This window comes from Symsagittifera roscoffensis, chromosome 6 (genome assembly GCF_963678635.1).
Source record: "Symsagittifera roscoffensis chromosome 6, txSymRosc1.1, whole genome shotgun sequence".
NCBI lineage: Eukaryota > Metazoa > Xenacoelomorpha > Acoela > Convolutidae > Symsagittifera > Symsagittifera roscoffensis.
Genome location: NC_087067.1, coordinates 51,181,552 through 51,201,828, shown reverse-complemented (window position 1 = coordinate 51,201,828; position 20,277 = coordinate 51,181,552). Strand labels below are relative to the sequence as shown.

The window sequence follows — 20,277 nt, the reverse complement described above, 5'->3', positions numbered from 1 at the left end:
AAAAAGTGAAGGTCACAAAAAACGTGATCAATTTCTATAGTACTGAGTTAAATTAACCGGACAAAACGAACAACATTTGAGATTTCAAACGCAATTTTCTAAGAATGTTAAGATAGGGCAAAAATTGAAACGGAAAAAAATTGCGGAGAATTTCACCAGTATTAGTAGCGTACAAATTTTCCCCTACATTTTTAAGATAGTGGAGTTGGCTACAAAAAGATGAAAATAGAGTTTTGAGCGCAATTGTTAAGTGGACCTTAGTGAACTCCGTGTCTGACTGTTGAAGGTGTGGACTCTGTCCGAAGACACTGCCACCCACAGAACACATCTTGAACACCATCTTGTTCTGGGTCAGAGTGCCCGTCTTGTCAGAGAACACATACTTCACCTAGACAACAGAATACAAACACGACCTAAACACAATCTCCCTGGCTCAAAACGTGGGGAGAAAGTTACCAATTACAGTATAACGACACTTAACACGTTCCGCAAAAGTCATAATTATGAACTGTATGAATCGATGTTCCGTTGAATTCTTTCTAGATGCCAATGCTTTTAGTTAAATTCTTGAAGTAATGATATATGGTGTAAAGCTCCTTTCGATTCCAGATTTTTTTCCAGATCCCCAAAAACATCGAGAAGCTCAGAAAATCAGCCGAATGCAAACACATTTGATAATTACAGTCGCAATTTAGTCCGCAGTTTGCAGCTAATTCTAACCAAAACATGAAAAAAATTGACCGACCCGGGTTTTAAATTAATGACTTGAAAGCATGCAGTATTTCTTCATTTTAAAGTTGACATGTACCTGTCCTAGCTCCTCGTTGAGTGTGGTGGTGCGTGCCTTGGCCTTCCTGGGTCCCCCAGAGGAGGCGGTGGATCCTGCCTCGTAGTACCACATCTTCTGGTCCCAGTCTATGAACAGACTCAGACCCAGTCTGATAACCTCCACTCTAGAACATTGGAATTGAAAAAGACTAATCATCTAGACAATGTCAAAATTAAGGGTTCGTTCGAGATAAAATTGGCAGGAGTAAAAGAAACCAAGCGAGCCGTTATCTATATTTGTCACAGAGCTGAAGACAATCACATTATCTTACAAAAACTATTGAAATTAGTTCTTGAGAAATGGTGAAATTTTTTTTTAATCGGAAAAAGATGTTTTTAATAAGATTAAATTGTTTTAGTTAAGTAGTTTTTAGATTGAAACTTCTAGTTTACAGTCAAAGCAAACCAAAAGTCTTAAGAATTCAAAAAAGAAAACTTTCAGCATGACTCAAATTTAGACATCCAAGACGCTCAAACTTACGTAACATATAAAAAATAGTAACGACAGTTGCACGCTTAGTTGATCCCGAAAAACAATTTCAAACACTTCATCTCCTAATAAAATGTTAATGCAATCTTACAACAACCCCTAATGATTCCATAGAACATTGATACTCACGTTACATAAAGTGAGATAGGCACGACAGTATTGAGGAGTATGACGTAAGCTATGAATGAGAGTCCCATGTAAGCAGCCGGGTGTACATTGTAGACTCTGTCCATGATCACCACTGGGGCTAAGTAGGCGCCACTACTCTGACCCACATTCTGCTCCCACAGGGCGGCACACCCACTCGCTATCAGACAGAGCAGGAACAGGAAGGCGAAGATCTGCAAATCATACAAACAACAGTAATTATAATAATCATAATAATCATCATAAAAATTATAATATTTATATAATCCCTGGCAGGGGGGACAGGGGGCGGACGTGCCCCCTTAGGGATTCGACCACCTGCCGACTCAAAGGATCCCTTTGTACTATTGTGAGAAAACCCTTTTTTTGGCTGACTGACCCTAAGATTTGTCAAAAGGAGCCTGTTGCGCCAATATAGACTAATTTTGAGGGATCGTGCGCCGAAAACACGAATTTTTTTGGTCAAAACTTTCCAAAATGTGCCAAACAACGCTTTTTCTGGCCAGTTTTTTTGAATGATTTGCCTGCGGCGCAAAACATCTGGTCGAAATATGGTTTTTATAGTGATTTCAGAGAGCTCAGAAAATCAATTTGGTCAACCGGCCTATAAAAAAGGGTGAATTTTGAACACCAAGAAATTTCAGTTTCAAGGAAAATTAAACAGAATTTTTTTAAAATCAAAATCACTCAGATTTGTATCAGAACAGTATCAAACATTTACCGGACAAATTTTGTTGTAAAATAAAGCCAACAGACAGTTGAAAAAAAATCATGAACGCCTGTAAACAAAAAATAAATACTGACTTGTTTTTTTGAAAAGTTCTAAGCTTTTGAATTTCTCACAAAAAATAAAATGCCCTAAAGCTTTTTGATTTTCTAGAGAAAATAATGGTTGACATTATTTTGATAAATTTAACCAAATTTGAAAAACTGGATTAATAGGTGAATTTTATTTCGCTGGTGAATCTGATAATTAAAATCCAATTTCAAAACTGGAAATTTTTGGCGACCTCTATACTTGCGCTGTTCGATTGTGGAGTTTGCTTTCCCTTTAACAAAAAAAATACACCAAATATAACAAAAAACTAAAAGTCAAACCGCGAAAAAGCCTCAACAAATTTTAAGAATTAACCATAAAAAAATCATCACGACCTAACGACCTATACAGTGCTAATTAAAATTATCCGGAAAAAAAAATCAAAACTTGAAACTTCAAACGCGTTTTTCTCAATTTGGGTTGGAGCTAGACAAAAAATATGAGAACCAAAATTGCTTAGAGTTTTACCAGAATTATTATTGTGCAATTTTGTTTCGCATTTCGGGGCCAAAATTTTACCCCAGAAATGGGTCATTTTGGCTTCTTTTAGTCAATCAAAACTTGAGTCGCGATATCTAATGAGTCAATTGATGAGCAAACTTTATCAAAGTGAGGCTCTTATACAACCGAACAACGTTTTAGAGAGGTATAACTTACACATTTTGCGAAATGTTCAAAATTTAATTTCAAGCAAAGAATTGGAATTATATATTTTAAAAAATGCATTTTTTGGCTATCAATTAAAAATTTTTCCATCGTAAATATTTTTGAAGGTTGTACTCTAAAATTTTGTTGGACAGTATAACACTGGCTCACTTTGATATATTTTGCTCATCAATTCAATTACTAGAATTAGCGTATTTTTTGATTGACTAAACGAAACCAAAATGACCCATTTTTAGGGTAAAATTTTGGCCCCAAATAAATTTGATAAAGTTCTAAGCAATTTTGGTTGACATTATTTTTTTGTCTCATCATTTTCAATTTGAGGGAAACGCGTTTGGAAATTCAAATTTTGTTCACCATGTCCAGATATTTTAAATCAGCATCGTATAAGAGTCTGAACTAAATTGTGTTAAAAACCATTTGATAAAAATAACTTCCAAATGCTGTATGAGGTCGTGAATTTATGATACTACTCGTACCGTTAGAACTAGAATATTGAGTAGTTTGTCCAGATGTGTCCTCTTGAAGGCCACTTTGCCAGAGTTCTGCACCAGTTTGGTCTCCTTACCCGAGAACACCACCACCCCACACACCCACGGGGTGTTCCTCATTCGACAACCACGCAGAAGGATGTTATTGTTAGTTAGTTGCAACACCTATCAACAAATTGAAACTCTTTTTCCTCCCCCCCCCCCCCCCCCACCAGCAATATTTAAATTTTACCGGTAACAATTTTGTTCATATTGTTCGATTTTCGATTGTTATAAAATTTGACATAGGGACTAATTATAATTAGGCCATGAAAAACATATCTGTTTTCATACATCATACCTAACCTTGTAAAGCCCCTCATTACACCGTAAAAATGATGCTTATGTGAGGTACGGGGGAAAAGAAAATTGTTGGCAATACCATTAACCTCGAGCTTGTTAATCGGTCAAACAATTATGCTTTAATTTTTGACACAGTGTTTATGTGGTGAATTTGTAGAAAAGTTGGTTTCTGTCGTCAAATTTACCAGTTTTAGGTTAACTAACTTCGTTCAGATTGGTTAGTAGAAAAAATTATATAGCCAAAGATTTGACATTATTAGACAGGTTTAATAAATTCTTGCTCCAAAGGCAACTTCTTAGCAATTTTTCCGTGTCCAAACCCAAACATCATTTAAAGATAACAATTATGCAACTTTCCCACTTCAACCTGATGGAACTACATTGCCAATTCGTGAAAGATTAAGTACCTTGTTGACCACTTCCAGGTTTAAATAGAATCCTAAGAAGAATCTTTCAACTTACATCCGCATGGTCCCTGGATGGCAGTTGTAGATGCAGTTCACCCTGGAAGTCATTCAGGTTGTTGTTCGGCTTCTCACACACTATCTTTCCTAGTAGTTAAAAAACATTTTCTTTAGTAAAATAACTTTATGAGTAGAAGAAAAACTTCGGTGACAAAACTATTGAAATCAACTATTTAAAAGAAACTATCTTTTAAAAAATTTTAAAGTATTATTCTCGGGTAATTTACTTACATCGGTCACATAAAAAAATTGTTTTCCGGCTTATAATTGAAAAAATTTGTACATTTTAACACCCAGACTGAAGTCTGAGAGAAAGTCATTAGACCAAATGGACCGTTTTCAAACGTATTTAACGAGACGTCGTATTATACCAAATGTGATATAAAATGAAAAAAAAACTCATTCAACCCAGCAGGAATAAACCTCGATTTCAATATGTGTTGCCACCTTGTATTTTGTTGAGCATGTGAGTGTCGGTGACATGTTCGGTCTCCTTTAGTCCCTGTCTCATCTTCAGATTCGTCTCCCCGTCCAACTCGGCTGTCTCGATGAAACAGACTGCGTGGGGCTCACTCGAACTCAAGATCATCATGTCCGCCTAACACACACAAGCACACACACACATACAAGGATGTGACTGACCTGTACTATGTATCAAGTGTTTTTTGGTTATAAATTAGATAACATTTTCCCCATAAAAAAAGATTTAGGTAATAACAGGCACTACAAAGAATGTCAACGAGCTCAAAAAACCAAAAAAGTAAGTTTTTTTTTAAAAAAAGGTTTCAACTTTTGAGCTGAAAAATATGCTTCAACTTAAAGCTCCTTTAGTTTCAAGATTCTTTTATGATCGAAACTTCATTCATAACATTGAAAGTTTTTATTCCGCCGTGAAAAGTTTTAAAATAAATACATTTTTGAAATTGAAGTCCTTTACGGTTTTGACATCATTGCTTCGATCAATTGAAAAACGGAGGAACTTTGTATTCAGGAGAGTTTCAGTTTTTTTTTCTTTTTTTTTCATTTTTTTTAATTCCATGCAAAATCAGCTACTACCAATATTCATCAGAGATAGTATTGTATTAGCGCCTTTCCAGTTGTAATTCGAATGACATTGATAAATCTTGAAAAAAATTTCTAAGTGTCGAGAAAAACCGGTTTGAAATTTCTGATTTTCCTTTTTTCGAGCGAATAAATAAGTTTGCAATAGCTTAATGTAATGGTTTAAAAGCTTATAATAGCTTTGTTTAAGCCGTAAGAATTCAGATTTACCAGAAAAAGTTTAGTTTGCTTTGAGAAATTTAGCGCTTTTTCGGTATCAAAAACTTCGAAAAACTGCAAATAAAAGATTTAAAAAAATTGAATTTTTTTTGTTTTTGTTTTTCTAATCATTTTTTTTTTAAAAAGTGTTTTCCATTATGCCTATTTTAGTATAATGTCAAATATGCCTAAGCTCTAGTTTTTCGTAAAGATTCTTTTATCACACCCCGCGGGGAAAAAAGCCTAATTTGAAAAAATCTTATTGTTTTTTTGTAAGACTATGTTGGGAACATTCTGTGCTGTTTGCACAGTAACCGGCTATTCTTTTTTTTGAATTTTTGCTTATTTTGAGTTATTTTGCGATCTTTTTACCAAATGCATTTTAATTGCACATAGAAAGAAATTTAAAAGCAAATTCCAGAAAATCACATTTAAGCGTGAACTATAACAAAAGAGGAAAAATGTACACGACGCATATAAGTTATAAATTATAAGTTTATTTTATCTTTTTACCTCGAAAATTGAATTTTAAAAAAAAAATTCAATCTCTTTTTATTCTTTTGAGTTTGTTGACTTTTCCGAAGTGCTTGTTGGCTTTGTTTTCATTTTTACTCAAAATATCTTTTAAGTGCATTCGTTTTCATTTGATATAAACGCATTTATTTGGTTTATCGACAATAAATAAATTTTAAATGAGCGCTTCTTTATTAGGGGGCGTTCAACAGTGCCAAAGTACAGCAGTGCTAAAAAGTTATATATTTTTCAACACTTTTTACTGTATAGAATACCAAAAAAATTTTAGAAACAATTTTTAAACGTTTTGCGCACTGTTTTGGAGAATAGACGCTGCTTAAACATTCTTGGTCTCTGTTAAAGATTCATTTTACAACAATTATGTAAATGATTGAATTGGCAGTTTGGCATAGTTTTGAGTGACTAAGACAACCAAAATTGTTCTATTTTTGGGATGAAATTTCGGGCCTGAATTTTGCAAAAAAAATGCACTATATTAAATATGTTGAAGTTCTAAGCAAGTTTTGTCTCCATTTTTGTTTCACCTAAAAAACCCAAATTGAGAAAAATACGTTTTAGGTTTCAAGTTAAATGCGTTGTGTCCTTATAATTTAAATCAGCCCTGTACATGGAAACTTGAGATGGATGAAACGTCGAAGTTTTCTAAGAAGAGTCCTTAAATTGGTTTATGTTTGTTTTCTCCTACAGTTATCAAGAAAAAGTTTAAATTTATCAAAATAACAATAACAAAATAAGGTTTTTACAGAGTTTCGCGGGGCTTTAAAATTTACAAAATTATTTTCAATCACAAAAAAAAGTTTCACCAATATGCATCAGTAAATAAAAAAGATTATTTTACGGGGCTTCATAATTAAATCGATTTGGCTGAGCCAAAATTTGTGGTTTAGCTTCCGCTGTAAGCCATAGTAGCTTTGCTTATCGCCCAATATTTACGAGAAAAACCATTCAACATTCTATCTAACAACTTTTTCTGAATCCATTTTACTGAACCATTCAATTAACAAAAACATTTTAAACATAAAATTGTGTCCTCTTCAAAACTAAAAAATATCAACTAAAAGCAAAATGTCAGAGCAGAAACTGAACTTGTGTGATTTAATTTTTAACCAATTTTAACAACAAACAGGAAAATTTAACGTTATTATGATAAATTTATTGCGTCGTTTGAGATGATAACAAAATAAAATGCTAAAGAAGTTAAGAGCAAACAAAACAAAATAAAAAATAACGCTAACTGAAGCAATTAACAGATTGAAATTTAACATTGCAACATTTATTTTACAAAATTATTTACATAAGCCAAGTTTGAAGAGAGTTATTTCAGAAAGAGTATCGAGTTTTTTTGAGTTTGCTCTAGTTGTTCCTTTTCTATGACAATTGGGTTCAGGAAAGGGCGACCTCTCATTCTAAATGACAAGTCTAGCAAACCATCGGGCGAAATCCTTCCGCTGAAGTTAACGAACTCAAATGATTCCATTTCCATGTCGTCCATATTAGGAACCGAAAAGTCACAAATGTCTTGTTGCTTTTCGAAATCGCATTCATTGTTTTCTAATTCATAGTTTTCGTTAAAATCCATTTTCAACTTTTCGTGATCAAAGTTTTCGGTTTCTTTTTCTTCGGCTGAAGACGCTCTGAAATGTTTGTTTCTCCATCGAGTAATCACGCGTTCTAGGCTTTCAGTGTTGAACAAATAAGTCATTCCCAATTCTTTCAAAGCCATGTCGATAACAATTTTTGGTCTCAAAGTCGGGTTCAATTTGGCTTTTTCTTTCACCAAACTTCTGAGCGTTCGTAAATCATTGTCTTCTTGATTAGATTCGTGATTGTGTAACGAGAAGAATGACTCAACATTGAGGTTTTCAAGGTCATTTTCGGTTTCGACTCTAAATCGCGAAAAACAACCCGGCTTCGTGCATCGCCACGAGGTAGCGCCTCCCGCTAGTTCCCGGTGTTGTCGGAACGAGTAGCCGTTGTAGAGTATTTGGGGTTTGCCTCTGGGAGATTTGATAAGTCGGGCTTTCGCGTCAATTTTATTCTCGCTTTTCAGATAGAGTTCAAAGTCCATTTCCGAGTTATTAATTCAATGCAGGCCCGAATGTGAAAATGTTACTTGATACGGTTATTTTAACAGTTTGGTAGGCTTTCAGTTTTCAATTTGTATTTTTGATTATAAAATTTATATTTTGTTTGATCTGTTTGAGTAGGGCCGACTGTTTGACAAATTTGAATAAATGAATGAGTTTTTGCAGATAGTTTTGCAACAGTTATCGTGAAAAACAAATTCTGGAATGACTGGAGCTTAGATCTGGACAAAATAATTCCAATCTATTTTCGAAATTACCCGCCAAATTAAGGGGACTTTAACCAATCTTCAGTCTCATCTTCAGAGGGTCTAATTGCTCTTTCACCTCAATTTAAAGTCGGGCCCGCCAATTAAAGGAAAATTGTTTAGATTCATCATTTTTAAAAAACTTGAAGAGTTTCATTCATCCCATTTCAAAGAAACTTATTCAAAACAAACTAAAACTGTTCAATCGATCGGCAAATTGTCCTAAATAATCAAACTTATTATATAATTCGACAAAAGAATGCATTCGGCAGAAACTGATTCGAGTAATTGATGCTCTTACTGATAATTTAAATTAAGGTCTCCTAATGTGCCGGATGTATTTCCAAAATCCTTTCAGCTCTCCGAAGAGTCACAGACAGTCAAGAGGTTTAGGTTTACTTAATTTTTCATAAACAAATCGATCAGAGCTTAAGATCATCTTGATACATAAAAAAAATGATCAAAAACTGATTCAGAATATAATCTTGACTAAATATAAAAGGCGTGTTGGGAACTTTTTTGTCCAGAGGCGGCTGGGATAACGAAAAATTTTAATCAAAAATGTATGCAAAAGTTAACGACATGAAACTCATAGAACTATTAGAATTAAGCGAAGAAGTTACTTCAGAGTAAAGTGAAATATGACTGCAGATGATAGAGATAATGGAGGGGGGGGGGCTATGATGACTCACTGGTACGAATTCGTCGTTCTCCAGTTTGATGATGTCCCCCACCTTCACCTTCTTCCACTTCACTGACTGTGTCCTAAACAGGGGAGGGGGGCAATATATATAAGAAACCAGTAAAACATGAAAAGCCTGATTGGAGCTCAATATTGCTATCATTGCATCTCGATCTCAAGATCCCTTTTCATGTGTTTCAGGTGTCTTTAAAATACCGGTTGGTAGTTTTAGAAGAAAACATTTCAGTTAGCAGGCATCATGCTAAAGTATTTGTAGTAAAAAAAAGCTGAAGAAGTTTTTTGTTGTTAATTTTAGCCCGAAGAAGAACAAGTTTCCAGATAACCCATCAATATACGGGTTTTTTTTCTATTGATTCTTAGTTTCTATATTTCTATCTCAATTGGATACTTCCTCGTTTTATTTAGTACAGTTCAAAACTGGTCAGATCAAGGTCGTTCTCAAGGTCAACCAAGAACATCAGTTTTGAGTATGCAATGAAGTAATGCACTCACACTCCGCCCTCCACCAAAGTAGTGCTGCGATTGTTCACTTTGGAGTCATTCCTCTTGCGCCTCTGCGAAACGCAAACACATTTCATTCAAATATAACACCGTGGGTTCGAAAGCAGTTTTGGTCAAAAACACCGGGGCAGATTTAGGGTTTAATGATTCCGTAGGGTTCAATGAATGGTCTAAGAGCAGAATGGGTTCAAGAGCAGAAAAACTGAAAAATACTAACTTTTATAAACTAATCGGTAAATTAAGTATAATAATTTTCAATAAAACCAAAGAAACGAATATTTCATGCATATTTTGAGTAATTTAATCGAGATTGAAAATAAAATCCTTAAAAAAACTTGATGGAGTTATTCAATTCATGTATTATTTATTCATTTTCTTGGTATATTGACGATATTCTAATAATAGTTTTATCAATTTATCATAAGTATAAGTCAATAAAAATTCAATCTTTTTCTTGTTTTTCTGTTTTTGGACCAATTCTGCTCTTAGACCATTCTGCTTATTGCTCCGCCTCTGGCAGAGTCATACCCAGGTTTATCGCTGCCAAACGTAAGATTTTAGCCTTAAGTTGACTCCATTAGGGCGCATAGGGCGCAATTCTGGGGCAGATTTAGGGTTCTAATATTCCATTAAACCGGCTTCAATCAATTGTTGCTAAGTTGAAGGAGAAGTGTAAGTCAAAAAGCGCAATTTTATGATCAAACGTTCAAAAAAAGGCCCAACCGCCCAACAACTTCATTTTGGGCCACTTAAAAAAGCGCAGAAATTGAGCCTGGTGATCTTGTAGAAAACATGGAAAATCAATTTTGTCGATCTAGAAAAAGGCCGACGAAATTTTCAATTTTCAAAGTCTGTCGCCTTCGCGGTCGCAAGAAATAGCCTTCATCCGATCCTTGGTCACTGTAACGTAGTTTTCGATAACTATCATTGAACCTTTTCTTGTGGAAAACTCTTCAGATTTTATATTTAGGCCTACCAATACAAAATCGAGAGTAAATAAATCAGCCCAAGTGTAAACCAACCGAAAATGCGCCGAGTATATAAGCCAGCCAACAAGTTACATCATATGAATGAATTTGCATAACGTTCGTAACTGTTACATAATTGCTACATAACTATTATATAACATTTGCGTATTTTCGACTGGTTGATACTTCGGCTGGTTTATACACTACCACAAAAACATGACAAAAAGCGGACTAACTATGTCATCGATGGCGTCCTTGACAGCAGTGACGGCCAACACCACCACCAGCGGCACAATTGTGGTCACAGCAGAGATGGAGGACAAGTTGATTGGCAGCAGCTGAAACAGGACTACTCTATAACCACAATGGGTTTCAAAAACCCTTTTCAAAATTAGAATTGTTTCCGAAAAAGGTTTCAAAATATGAATGGTTAACCAGGCAAGTTAAAAAGTTCTTAGTTCTAGATCTTGATGGAAACCTAGGAAAAGATATCGTACTCAGAATCATCGAAGGGTAATGCTTTTAATGGGAGAATGGGGGGAGGGGGTTGAATGGGGGTTGAAACTGAAAAATCAGTCCGATAAAAATGAAAAAATGAGTGTTATATTTGTTACCTGCATAATGAGAAGAATAAGGAAGTAGACATTTGCCACTCGTTTGAACTGTTCAAACAGGTTGATGGGCAGAAACGTGAATGCATTGTACTTGGTCGTCTTGATCACGTTCCGCTGAACAAATAATATTAATTCATCAAAACTTTTTTTTTCAGTTTCAAAGATTGAAAAATTATCAGGCTATTATTTTTAATTCACGAAGAAAGTTTTGAATCGAATAGAAAATTTGATGAAAAATTATATTTAAAATCCTATCTCAAAACTATAATAAAAATGACAACGAGAATTCGTGAAAATGACTTACTGCAAATTTTTTCCGTTTGTTTGCGTCTATGTCATTAATGTATAGAGTTCGATTCTCCTCCGTTTCCTCTGCAACAAATAAAGAAAATTGGATAAAAAATACTCAATAAGGCTATTATAAATTGCGCCGAAACCTCTGATTTGACACCTCTGGCTTGAAAGATTAATCAAAACCACTAAAGATATGAGATCCGGTTGCTGGGCAAAAAGCACAGAATATTCCGACAACAAGGATTTTTCAAGGGCTGGTTATCAGTTTAAGCCGTGAGACGACAATTATTCGAATGCGACCTTTGGTCAAAAACGACAATTCGCAATTTTCAAATAAGCGACTCTCACACCAGACGAATATTCCGACAATTCTAATTACTAGATTGAGCAGCAGACAGTTATTCATGCACATTAACCTAAACCTCTCGTGCCGAGTGCTTGGGTCGCTAAGTGCCAATACCTTGAAAATGTGGAGGAGCTTTTTATTTGGAATTGTTTTAGTTTTTTCTCTTTTTTTTATTTCCACGCAAAATGAAGAAACAAAAACAATAACTAAGTAGGGGTTGAGAAATGTATCATACAAGACCTTGGAATCGTGATTCGAACGACATAAAAAAATTCAAAAACAGCCCCAGTGTTGAGAAAAACTGGTTTGAAATTTTGATTTTATTGTAGAAAAACAAATTGAAGTTTCTCTTTTACTATAGAAAAACAATAATTGTGCAAAAAGTTGGAAAGGAATTTCTTTTTTAATTTTTTAATGTTTTTAATTTTTTTTCTACACTTTTTTGTTTGTTAATCATTTTTAAAGACAAATGCTGTTGATCATGCCTAATTCACTATTTTTCTACGCGATTGTATAGTCCTCGAATCACACCACCAACTAAAAACAACACTACATAGCAGAGTTTCTCATTTACTATCAACATTACTTTACTTTAAATAGGCTTGGTAGAGCTTGTTTTTACCAATTCAACATCCTTCCAAAGCTGTTCAGAGTAAAAGGAAGTTAAGTTGCTTCTGATTTCGATTTTTTAGCCAATCAGAATATGATTTTTACATACAGCGCTTAATAAATTTAAATCACATTGAAGTCTGGGGTGCAGGATCTTAACTTGGTCTGTTGGGGAGATGAGGACGTTAATTTCATCTGTTTGTTAATTCAACTCAAACTCTTTGACAATAGCTTTTTATTAATGATAATGCTGATTGATTTTTGTGTGGGAAGCTATACCTTGACCAAAACACAAAGATGAGTCATAAAAAATCATAAATAGATAGTAATTGATTGCAGACTAGAAACAGAGAACACGTGGTGGCGTTTAATACCACTCGATGAGAGCACTAAACTAAATAAAATTTTGACCTGCTGTTTTTAGTGAGCGCACTTATATTTTATGGGAGGCCTCAGAAAATCAGTTGAGTCAACAATTAAAAAAATTCAAGTACACTGGAAATAAGGTGTGGCCAAAAAAGTTTGATTTTATGATTACCCGCAACATATAAGGACTGGTTATCAGTTTAAGCCGTGAGGGGACAGCTAGTTGAAAAGACTCTCGATCAAAAACGACAATTTGCAGCTTTCAATTGAGCAACCGGCTATGCTTGTTTATTTTTTGTTACAGCTTAAGATTTTCAAAAAATAACAATAGTTGTGCAAATTTGCTTTGTTTTTTGTGTTCAATTTTTTTAAAATTTTTTTTATAATTTGTTATTCGTTTTTTGAAGACAAATAAGGTTAACTATGCTTTTTCTGGCGCTTCTCCTGCAAAAAAATTTTCAAATTTATCTGAAACTTTCCGTCCAAAAAACATTTTACATGTAGCACTTAGTTAGCAAATTTAATTTATATTAAACGCTGTGATGGAGGAACTTAACTTGGTCTGTTTGGGGAGGGGGGGGGGGTTATTAAGTCGGCAAAATTTTTCAGACCTTTAGATTTGAAAAATTTTAGATCCATCCCTGGTATACGCACAGGTAATCAGTTTCGAAATGTGAAAACGATCAGAATATTTTTTGCCAATACGCGATTTTTTTTCAAATTTTCAGCCGAAAATGAAAAAAGTTATGACATATGCACCGAGCGCCCATGAAGCATAACCGACTGTATTATCATTATATGGTCAGTATATATGAAGTTACAGATTATTCTATTCTAATCCATTAAAAAAGGGTTTTAATCATAATATTTTTTTATCAATCTAATCGATTGTAATTGATTATAATCAATTAAGTATGGTTTATAATCCTAATGTTTTCTAGGTCAATCAAATCCATTATAATCGATTATATTGGATTTTGATGGATTTGATCGAGACAATATTTATGAAAATATTTATGAAATTTATAACTATTTTTTCTAAATTATCTCATTTCCTGTTTATTGCAGTTACAACGTAATACGTTTCATAAATTGTTATATTTCCCATTAGAATGTATATTTTCTAGTCTCTTTCTTCAATTCAGTTTTACTGGGGTTATCCGTGAACGGGGAGATTATTCATTGGTAGAAATGAGGGGAGTTAAACTGTAAAATGGGGGAGGGGGCAGTGGTTGGTAAACTTTTAGTAAACATGGGGAAAAACATGGCGTACATGGCAGAAAAGAGATGGAATTGAGTAAAAAATATGTTATATATTTTGCAATTTTTTTTGCAAAATTTGCAAAATTTTGGCCAAAATAAATGAATTTGGTTCTAAAAAGAGAATGAATTATAATTATTTATAAAGGATTCTAATGGATTTTTTATTAATTATAATGGATTATATTGGAATATTTTTCAAAAATGATTGATTATAATGCCAATATAATCGATTTCGTGGACTAAAATTTACATCTGTAATGGATTATAATGGATTTTTATTGACTTAAAAATCCATTATAGTCTATTAGAATGCATGGGCGCTGGGTGCGGGTACTCACTATTTCGCCACCAAGGTTTCATTTCAGTCACAACTGGCGTGTAATAAAATACTGTCTGAGGTGGCAATTAAGAGCAAGGAAAGTTGATTCAGTAGTCCACTTTTGATTTAAGAGAAGACTGTGCTGGTCGGGAAAGCCGGTGGATAAAACAAAGCATTCAAGGGTAGAATAGGCGGGAGAAGTTAGAAGAAGGCGTTAATTGAAACAACTTGGCATTCTATACTGACCAACAAAGAAGAAAAAGACGGACTTTAAAAAGAACTGTAGAAAATTGTATTCTGAAGAGTAAAAAAGGAAAAAGTAAAAATAGACGGAACGCGAGAAATTTAAGTGGAAACTAAAAAAAATGCCTAACTTAGGCTTTAAAACGTTGCTAATAAATATTAGCTCCAAATTACCGTTTTGAATAGTACCAAAATAGGTGATTTATTTGAACTCAAAAAGAGTCAATATAAACAAAAATAAGGATGTAAAAGTGACGAATTAGGAAGGAAAAACACTACAAATTGCCGGTAAATGATCAATTTTTCAGCGAAAAAGTACCAATTAAAATTGTGCTTAACGTCCCCAAAATTTCGCTCTAAATTTCGCCCAAAATTTTGTAATAGTTGAACCCTGTGTTACATGGATAAGACGAACAACTGTGTTTCAAGATGGTGACTCCTAGTAGCAAACACCATGAAACAAAAAGACCAAACCGCAAACAGATATAGTTTAGATTTGCAGAAACTTTTGGGTAATCATCGAGAAGTTAAATGTAATTTTGAAGCAGGTCTACTGTTGCCCCAAACACATCATGTGCATGTATTAATATTGCTTATATCAAGATAAATAAATATTGATTCGTGATGGTAATGTAGGTAAATGGCTAAATAATGTGTTCATGCCATTTGGTTTGATTTCACATCATCGATTTAATTTTTATGGGTGGTTTTATTTCAGCAGTGATTAAGTGAAACGACAACAAACAAACTGTTTAAAATGTATGGCTATCTCCATGCTGTATTTTGGTGTGCTGGCTTAAACGGTTGGGTGATTCTTGGAACTCAATGAGGGGATGAGGGTAGAAAATACAGGTGAATTAGTGTACCATTGGCTATCATAAAAATGCTGATCACAAAACAATCAATTCTCCAGATTGCTCAGTCGAGTATGGCGCATGTTTAAGATGCGGAACGAAGTATGCTGAGTGTCATATTCAATACTGCCACCGTCTTCAAAGGAATCTTAATTTTAGCTAAAATAACAGATTACAAGACAGGGCAGATATCAAGCCCGGTAGTTTTTGATTTTTAAACTCACAAAATTGATTATTTATTCGAAAAATTTTTAGAATTTGATAATTGAAATATCCATTGAAATAAACAGGACTGATTATAGACAATATAAGCCATAGAAGTAAGACTGACACAGATCTGCTGTAGAGCAAAGTCTAGGTTTATCATGGTACGGTTCGGTGATATATAATGGCAGTCAAATTAGATATCAGTCAGTTGGGTTCTGTAGGACTTTAAAACAGTCCAACTTGATGATACGGAGAAAAATAAATCAAAAGTTGCAAAACCAGACTATCAGAAAATATAGCGAGCAGAAGGTAAAGCATTTCATTTCAAGTACAAAAATTGGAACCATGCAAAATGAAAGCATGAAACAATTGGCACTTTAAATAAAGCAATTAATCAAATGCATATCCTAATTTCGGATATTTCTTATTGCCTGGAGTACAATTTCAGAACCCATATAAAACTTTGAACTCAAATATCATAACTATCGCATTCCGTTACAAATATGTGCGTTTTATGAAGGTCAACTACCAATACAAGCTGATTGTTGAGCTTATTTGGATGTTTTTGCAGAAAAAATGTAGCGTTTTGGTTTGATGAGCCAAATTAAGAGAGCTCATAAAATGAATTTTATCGACCGAAACAAAAGCGCGATTAAGTGATTTATTTACACCCTCAAAGAGAAGATATCCTAAATCAACTATTGGATTAAGGATAAAATGAATGTAGTGAATGCCCGGGTTGAGGTTTTCGATTTATGTTTCGATTTTCTTGACCAAAATTGGGCATTTTCCGACTTTGTGCTCGACTTAAAATTGCTTCTCGACCGCGGAATTCCAGTCGCAAAACTGCACTTGCTCGACTTTCAAAGTCGAAACATAATTTGGCTCTTTTTGAGGCCCCCTTTCAAAATACCGAGTTTTTTGTTTGCTTTAGGTATTATTACGGCTAAATGCGTGATGTTACGCTGTAAGGTATGAAGAACAAATCTGTTCATAGTTGTCGATTTGTTCACCACGCCAAATTTCATTGCATTATGACAAGGTTAAATAAGCTTTTCAAAATTGAATTTGAAAGGGGGCGGACTGGTAAAGAGCCCATATTTCGAGCACTTCCACCCGGGAGGTTCACGAATCAGCTGCTGAAAAACTTGCCAGGACTGGTCGAAAACTCCTCGTAAATTTCCTCAATTGCTTCCTCAAAGTGAATAAACACACTCGTTTTCCACGAGAGAACTTGTCCCCACTGCTCCCCCCTCTCGTTATCCGACTCCCAGTAATCGTTGATAGACATAACAAGAATAAGAGGTGCTAACTACTGCTGGTTAAACAGATTACTATTGTAACGTGCCAACTGCAACAATTTAAACCAAGCTGTTCTCGTGGAAAATCGGAAAATCCGCCTAATTAGTTGAAACCAGATAAACTCAAAAAAGAAAAATTATCAAAATCTGTACCGTTCGTTTTGTACAATTAATCTTAACTCCATGTTATTAACAGCTCTACTTTATTACAGAGAAGACTAACTCTTCAAATGTTCCATAAAAGAACTTTGTGATCGGTCAGTCGAGGCGCGTTGTAGTAAAACATATTTGTTCGGTCAAACAACAATGAAGCATAAACTTTTATTCTCAAAATTATGTCACAGATTAAACCAAGCAAGATTTATTTGCCCACTTGGCGAGGAAACCAAAGAGGAGTTCATGTTTTGACACATTTTCAAGTTGCTCGAGCAAGTTTAAGGCTACATTGTAAAAGAAATACGAAATTAGGGAAGAACTATTATTTGAGCTTCTTTGGATCCTAGATACGCAACTCAAGGGCAAACGGCTGAAAAGCCAAAATGACACGACACAGAAACTACCCAAAGCGCTTTGTGCTAACCCTAGTTGAGCTCCGACTTATGCTTATCGATAAAAAATGCTAACCCAATCTAAGTAACATTTTCGTGGATTTTTCATAGCTATTTCATAGCTAAACTTTGATAAAAATTTGCGCTAAATTAGTGATAAGAAATCGCTGATTTATCGCTAAAAAATATTTAAATTTGGTACAAATTGTGGCTAACATTCTGATATAAAATCATCTTATCCACCATAAATAAACACATAATTGAAAACAGTTTTTCGTTTTTGAATTTTTAAAGATATTTTGATTATAAAAAAAGTTGTTACGTGTCTTCTTTTAACTAAAGACGGCCAATTCAGAAATAAATTAGTTAAAAAAACTATCTGTTTCTTTTTGGTTCGCTCCTATCAAAATAGATTCTGTGGACGTACAGCTTCCGAATGATATCAATTGATAGTAGCAGGGACAACAGGTAAGATGGCGTCAAATGAAGACGTGGAACGCAAAAAAAAATAATTCAAAATTTTTTCTTGGTTAATTCAATAGATTCTCAGGGTTGTGTAAAATTTCAGAAAACAAATGTTTATTTGCAGCAAGAAATTTCTTTTTTATCGATAAAAAATTGATAATTTTTCCAGCGCTAAGTTAGCAATAATCCATCGATAAAGTTTGCTATTGTGGCACTGAACATCAAAAAGTCATCAGTGGCGATCACTGTTTTATCACTTTTTTATTGCTTATTTCCAATGCGAACTTAATCCGAGTAAACAGACAATTTCTAGGGTTTATTTAAGCTCCAAAATTTTTAAGGTTTCGGAAACAATCTTTGCATACATCGCCAGACAAACGTGAACACCGAAAACTTGATAAAAAGCGAAGCAAAAAATCATGAGACTGCTCGTGGTGACCAAAACAGCACTGCGTCTGCTTATGATACAAAGAAATGCTTAAAACAATTTGTGACGTGTTGAAAAAGCTAATTCGATACTTGAATTAAGAGAATAGATAAATAGGCAACTGATTTAAGTAAGATCAAACGAGACAATGTTTTAGGTGAAATCCGAAGGTGACACACAATCCGAAGGCCAATCACCTGCTATTGAAAAGAAATGAAGCGATTGACAAAAGGAACTATCATGAACAAAATAGACTTAGATAACTGATTTAGTACTATGGCATACCCTCATGTAAAATAAATAAATAAACTGCACTGGTCATGGTTTGGATGAAGTGAAGTACTCAAGAGGAAGTTTTTAAACATAAAGCTTAGTTTGGACCTGCCGAATCCAGGTAGCGTAAGTCGCTGAGTCTTAAGGCATCATTGAGAGCATGCTAAGCTTTTGTTCACTGCTAAAGATTTAACGTACTCTGATTGTTCCTTTTACTCATCTTCTTTTTCTTTAACGACTCCTCGTGTTATGTGGTCAATCATGCACCTGCCCATCTTCGTCACCGCCGTTCTTTTCCTGCTTGATTTTCTAGATGCCGTGTCACTTTCCGAGTCTTGGCTCGAGTAGAGACCAGTCGTTGCTTCGCCGTCTGCTTTTTCTTCCCGCCCGCCGCCGGCATTGCTTTCGGAGCTTCCTCCGGTATGTCGCCTTCGTTGTCGTTCCGTTTTTCCGTTTCCGTCGTTTTACTCGCTCTTCCGGTCGCTGACGTGCTTGTCCCCTCATTCTGCTCCACCTCCGGGTTCTCTATCATCATTCGCTCGCTCGCTCCGTTTCGTGCATCGCTCCTCGAGTTCATTCGTTCGGTGGATTCTTCTGTCGGCTCTACTTGTATTTCCGGCAACGATGCCAGTGGCAGTTTTCCGCCAATCCGTCTTGTAGCCAACGGCTGGCTGTCGCTCTCAGACTCCGCCCACTTTACTGATTTTCCCAAATTTCGCTTTTTCGTCTCCGCGATCGCAACTTTCTTTCTTAAATCCGCTGGCGTGGGTGGCTTAGGGATCCCTGCCGTTCGCTTTGTCGGCGTAGAGGCCTTCCGCACAGCAACCCCGGATTTGCTAAGCAAGGTACCATGATTCATTTTAAGTGTGTGTGTACTTTTGGCGACAATTTTAGTATTCAATTTCCTGTACCTGCTCAAATTTCGGTCCCCAGTGCGCTGATTTACTGTGCGAGATGGTCCCGTTTCATCGCCCCTTGTCCTTGAAAGGATGTAGCCGTTGGCTCATCTGTCTGACTTATGGCCTGCCTCTGGGTTAATATCAATGGGTAATTGCGCCTTGCATCTCCCCCGTACTCATTATCAGAACTTATGCCCCAATGAGTGTCCGCCGGCTTCGGCATTTTCCTGGCTTCCGCATCTTGCTCCTCTAAACATGCAGACTTAGATTTTAGAACATTCAACTAATTCAAGTTCCTCAGAGATGGTTTTTTAGTTAGATTTGGGAGTACGGTATTGGCCTCCCTGCTCCCTGCCGTGGTGTGTTTCGAATGGCGTTATTTTCAGTGTTGCATTTGGTGAAAATCTTAGTGCTCCCAGCGCTCGCTCCACCATTTTCTCTAATGGTTCCGGGTTTTTCTTTCGCGCGTACGTTAAGATAGAGTTTTTTAAGCTTACGATGGTTCTCTCTACGCAACCGGTGGCGCGGTGATCATTTATCGGTGGCTGAATAATTTCAATGCCTTCGGCATTACAAAAGGATTTAACATTATGTAACATAAAATTCGTTCTTTGGTCAACATGTATCCTAATTGGCACCCCGTGGTTATTCATAAGTTATTTGAGAATTTTTAGAATTTATCAGAGCGATTTGTGTTGCAAACCAT

At 35.2% G+C, this 20,277-nt stretch overlaps 1 protein-coding gene across 2 annotated transcripts in view; it reads right to left on the bottom strand.

Moving 5' to 3' along the window:
- Nucleotides 1-17,246, bottom strand: part of LOC134847531 (probable phospholipid-transporting ATPase IM) — a 53,533-nt gene extending 36,287 nt beyond the window's left edge. The window contains exons 1-12 of one of the 2 annotated variants that reach the window (XM_063864587.1): nt 16,811-17,246; nt 11,462-11,529; nt 11,158-11,271; nt 10,780-10,881; nt 9,567-9,628; nt 9,064-9,136; nt 4,693-4,843; nt 4,244-4,332; nt 3,428-3,604; nt 1,448-1,659; nt 809-953; nt 257-388 (exon numbers count right to left, since the gene is read on the bottom strand). In XM_063864587.1, the coding sequence (XP_063720657.1) occupies nt 257-388; nt 809-953; nt 1,448-1,659; nt 3,428-3,604; nt 4,244-4,332; nt 4,693-4,843; nt 9,064-9,136; nt 9,567-9,628; nt 10,780-10,881; nt 11,158-11,271; nt 11,462-11,529; nt 16,811-16,949 (1,464 nt within the window). In that variant the 5' untranslated portion in view covers nt 16,950-17,246. Of the gene's footprint in view, nt 1-256; nt 389-808; nt 954-1,447; nt 1,660-3,427; nt 3,605-4,243; nt 4,333-4,692; nt 4,844-9,063; nt 9,137-9,566; nt 9,629-10,779; nt 10,882-11,157; nt 11,272-11,461; nt 11,530-14,373; nt 15,418-16,810 lie in introns of those variants that run through there. The other variant, XM_063864588.1, reaches the window with a different exon arrangement.
- Between the last annotated feature and the right edge of the window lie 3,031 nt (nt 17,247-20,277).